Consider the following 4878-nt stretch of genomic DNA (forward strand, 5'->3'; position numbering starts at 1 on the left):
GACGAAAGTATCCCTGGAACCAGGGCAGGACTGTGCAGTGAACTTGCCCCGCTCATTCTTCTTTTCTTTTTTAAGAGGGGGAATTAGATTAATATAAAGCCTGACTGATCTTTCCATGGGAATATTTACTATGACAGCTCTCTCTGTGTCTCTGCCAGCTTACAATGCTTCGTTCTCTCCGAGGCAAACAGCGCTAGTTTTGTGGATCTTCCACTTCAGAAAATGGAGGGTTCTGCACATTTCCATGATTATCATTCACAGCGGAAGATGCTAACTATTGTCTTTTTTTTTTTCTTTTTTCTTTTTTCAAACTTCATGTGGAGAGGGGGGTTATTTGTGTAATTCCAGTTTGGAGCTTCTTCTGGTTCATGCTCAAATGATTGATTCCATGCTTCACGCTTTAGCAACAATAACTTAGACAGTGGACAAAAGGAAAAGAGCGAAACACAGAGAGAGAGAGAGAGAGAGAGAGAGAGAGAAACCAGTTCAGTTCTAAGTTATTTCCAACTGATTGATGCAATAGATACGATAGCTGTATGAGTATTGAATGATGAAAAGGTTCCATTGAAGAAGGCACTAAAACAAGAATTGCAAGAGATTAATAACAGAGGCAGAGCAAACACTGTGTATTTCCAGAGCAGAGACCATGTCCTGGTCCACAAGCAATCCCCAAAATGTACTTACATTGTCAGCACAATTGCGCCTAAACAAAAAGCGAAAAGCCAACCCCAAAAAAAAAAAAAGAGAGAAGAGAGAGAGGAGATAAAAGAAACTTGATCGTACTATTACTTTTCTGATGATGTCCCTCTCAGCCTCCCAGGGAAGCGAGCATCGGTTCGTTCCCAGCATTTCCACAGAGAATTAACTGCTGTCCAGAGATGAAGAATTTCAAGAAGCCATTTGCAGTCAAATTGAATGAACTTCGTTGCAAGAAGAAGCAACTCGAGAACTAAAAAGCACCTGATCATATACTCTTACTCCTAAGTTCTAATCTATCACCAGAAGAGCAAGCAAAGAACTTTTCTTCCTAGCCATAACCAATGGGCAAAGATCAAAGGAAATGGAGTGTCAGTCACCTAGCAAAAACCAATGATAAAAAAAAATAAAAAATTCTTCTGCGATCTCTCTCTCTCTCTCTCTCTCTGTGCGCGTGTTTTTTCAATTCTTGATGGGTTGGGTGAATTCTCCATCATCAGACACTACACTGAAGTTATCCTCCTCCGCTGGAGCAGGCAGGTTGAGATCTAACAAATTGGCCGAGACTTTAGACCTGGAGCTCTGAGCACCATCGCCATTACCACCGACACTTGATCCTCCTAATCCCATCATGTGAGATCTCTTGTGCCCACCGAGAGCCTGTCCATTCCCAAACACCCTCCCGCAGAACGGGCACTCGTAGACCCTCTCTTTCTTGCGCGCCATAACCATTTCCTTGCTCCAACCACCATCACGCCTCTCTCTCTCATCTTCTTGCCTCTTCTTGTCACAACCCATCAACCCAACAGACTTCCTGTGAATCACTCTGTGCCCACCCAATGCCTGTGAAGATCTGAACACTTTCTTGCACACCTCGCACTGGTGGTGCTTCCTCTCAGCTTCATTCCCCATCAGATTACCCTTTTGGCCCTCCTCAACTTCTTCACGATCATGATCATCACCATCGCGACGTTTTCTCCTCCACTTGTCCCGCGAGAGCAGCATGAGGCACATGGCGACATCCTCTTCCGGCGAAGTGTCGGACACCGAGCTCACCGGCTCCGGCTCGGCCGGCGAGCTCGGCAGGCTCGGCTTCAGCTTCTGCTTCCTCTGCTTCTCGTCCTCTGCATTGTCGTCGCAGCCGCCCAGCTTCCTCCTGGTCCGCTTGGATCGCCTCCGGGTCGGGTTCCTCGACTCGGTCTCGCTCTCTCGGTCCTGCACGACGGCGAACCCGGAACCGCCGGAGAAGGAGAACTCGGGATCTGCACACTTGACGCTCCTCCTGGGGTTCTCCCTCAGCCCGTAAATCAGGGACTTCTCCTCGATCTCCTGATCTCCGCGCGACGACTCCTGCTCCTCCTCCTGCTCCTCCTCCTGCTGCTGCTGCTGCTCCTCCTCCTCCTCCTCCTCCTCCTCCTCCTCCGGCGAGGAGGAGGAAGGATACGAGGTGATCGACTCGGCGACGTGGGTCCGGTGAATCTTGAGGCTGGCCAGATGGGCCTTCATGTGGCCGCCCAGAGCTCGGCCGTTGGCGAAGGTCCTGAAGCAGAGCTTGCATCTGGGTCTCTCCATCGACGCCGGAAACGAGGCAAAGATCGAAACTTTACGAAGCTCGGATGCTGAACTCCGCCCGGTCCCTGCCTCTCCCTCTCTCCCTCTCCCTCAGAGACGGTGGAGAGATTTGGGAACTGAGAAATGAGTAGGTGACAAGCATTCCTCCACCAAAAAAGGACACACCTTTGTTAATTTCCTCGGGTTTTATAAATTATGTTCGGGTTAAAAAGCAAAACGTTTGTGTGCCGAAAAGAAAAAAATTAGTGAAAAAGAAAGGGAGTTAATCTGGTGATTAGGCAGGATCAAAGACACGAAAATGTCTGATCATGGCAAATGGGACGAGGCACGAGCGAGGGACATGCAAACCTTGCCCCATTTGGGGGTTGTACTGCTGCCTTTTCTATGCTCTTCTTTTTTTCTTCTGGTGGAGGTGTCCATCACAATACCGACATTATCACCAAATCAAAGCCAAATTCCATTTATCTTGAAAAAAAAATACATAACCTTTTCACTGTAGTTGTAAATTTAGCACGATCTTGTAAATGTCTCAAATAAAATACGCGGCATTTTGTAATCATTTCAAATTTTAACATCAGCTGATATTCTATATACCGTTGTCTTCATCTCTTCCACGTAAATATTGTCGTGATGGCATGCACATTAGCAATTGCACGCACAACCCTTTCTAGCCGGCGAGATTAATTTGAAAATAGGGATGAAGAAGACTAGAAATTGGAGCGAGTGAGAGTTTGGGCCTGCTATGAGTTAAAGTTACTCTTTATATTGGACAATGATGGGATTAGGTTGACAATTCATGTTCACACGTTACATTTGGGGTTCGTAACCAGGCCAAATTCGGTCATTGAAAAATATCATTTTTCTTGTTGATTGTGCGGTAAAATTTATGGCGTCGGTTCGTGTTTAACATGTGAAAAAGATGATTGCGAGAATGGATGAAATATTAGTGGATGCCAAATTCGCAATAATTGCAAAAGGCTGTGTGTGTTCTTTTTTTTTTTATAGATATTTCGTGTTATATTTGTAACAATGATAATACATTGTGCATTCTTTTAAAGGTTTAAAAGTTTGTATTAGTTTTTCACCGACGTTAAAAAGCTCTGGTACTTTTTTGCTAATTGGCCAAGAAATTCTCGGATGGATGAAGGTGCAAGTACAGACAAACATCTGAAATCCTTTTTCTTTTTTACTTGCTTTAGGCTTGCTTAATAATTTGTTGTTGCCCACAATTGGAGTTGAAAAGGGAGAAGAGTGGGCTACTTGTCTTCTAGACACTTGAAATGATCAGCTTTCCCTGCCACTATCATGACAAATGCTATTATATTTCATCCCTTGCTATGGCTCTTTTGTTGTTTGGTTGTTAGATCTTGAAATTTGTACATTACAACTCATGCAACTTTGTCTATCCAAATTCTCATCAATTGACCTGATCAATAATCTGATTATTAATTTCGATAATCGAATTTCGCATACTATCGATCACGGTATTAATCCATGTCTAATAGAGTACTAAACTCCATATGGATATCGTATATCCTTTTGATTTTGTTCCTTTAGCTAGTTGTCAAAAACTTGTATGTAAGTTTTGACATTATTAGAAATTCAGGAGATTCAAGATAATTTGAAAAAGTGCCCTCTCAATGAAGGAGATGATATTTTTCATCTAGAAATTCCCAATTATTGAAAAGTCATCTATAGGAAATAGTTAAAGACAAATTATGAAAACAATACATCATAAAAACAGAGATAGATGAGTGTTTGATTGTTTTATTTCACCTCATATGGATTATCACCCTGGGGATCTACTCTATGCAATATCTTCACATTTCATTTCACCATAATAAATACTTATTTTCCAAATGTTATGTTAAATTTTCATACTATATGAACAATTTATTTCCTGTCCTTTTTAATTTGCACGTAAATAACTTAATTTCCTCAAAAAGAAACTCCTTAATCAACTGCCAAGCAATGAAGCACAAATATGTCCAGGCAAGTGGGGACAATCAAATCACAGACATTGCATGAGAGCTCGTACAACTTTTTCAATATCTTTCTTTTGCCTCCTATGATTATTGACTCGGTCTATGTGAAAAACCAAGTTTAATCACCATCTTAGTCAATTATAACCATGTTAATAATGTGCATTTAATATATCGTCCCCCTCCAAGCTCTTTTTATTAAATTCTTTTTTCAATCATATCATATATACCAACTTCTAATTGCCGATAGCAAATAAGTGGGTCAGATCCTTCCGATCCACCTTTGAGAATCACAGCTTGTGCTGTAACCACATAAATAATATAGCATTAATAACAACTTAGGGAAATAAAAATGGTTAGGTATACCCCATTGCAAGATCTAGGGTGTGATGTCGACCATATAGCAAAGCTAAGCATCTCTCAATATTTCATCCAATCATGGAGGTTAATCAGTAATTTTCCCCACTAATCTCAATTATGTAATTGAAAATATGCAATGGAGTAATGGAGGTAGAACAGATTTTGGAATTCTTAGTAATTTTTTTGGTAGAGGCCGGTGGGAACATGCCGCGTGGCTAAATCAAAACACGTGGCGTGTGAGAGACAAAGTCAAAGCATTGTTGGGGGT

At 42.1% G+C, this 4878-nt stretch overlaps 1 protein-coding gene across 1 annotated transcript; it reads right to left on the reverse strand.

Moving 5' to 3' along the window:
- Nucleotides 1-1158: 1158 nt before the first annotated feature.
- Nucleotides 1159-2268, reverse strand: LOC120292626 (zinc finger protein ZAT9-like). Its single transcript, XM_039310897.1, has 2 exons — nt 2141-2268; nt 1159-1978 (listed from the first exon to the last, which is right to left on the reverse strand). The coding sequence occupies exons 1-2, from the start codon at nt 2266-2268 to the stop codon at nt 1159-1161; spliced, it is 948 nt and encodes a 315-aa protein (XP_039166831.1).
- Nucleotides 2269-4878: the final 2610 nt, after the last annotated feature.

This window comes from Eucalyptus grandis, chromosome 4 (assembly GCF_016545825.1).
Source record: "Eucalyptus grandis isolate ANBG69807.140 chromosome 4, ASM1654582v1, whole genome shotgun sequence".
Taxonomy (NCBI): Eukaryota; Viridiplantae; Streptophyta; class Magnoliopsida; order Myrtales; family Myrtaceae; genus Eucalyptus; species Eucalyptus grandis.

Excerpts from the sequence above, each read along its gene's own strand:
- LOC120292626 (XM_039310897.1), bottom strand. The coding sequence starts at position 2,268 with ATGGAGAGACCCAGATGCAAGCTCTGCTTCAGGACCTTCGCCAACGGC. Across the intron at positions 1,979-2,140 it reads GTCGCCGAGTCGATCACCTC|GAGGAGCGTCAAGTGTGCAG; the intron begins GTATCCTTCCTC and ends GGAGAACCCCAG.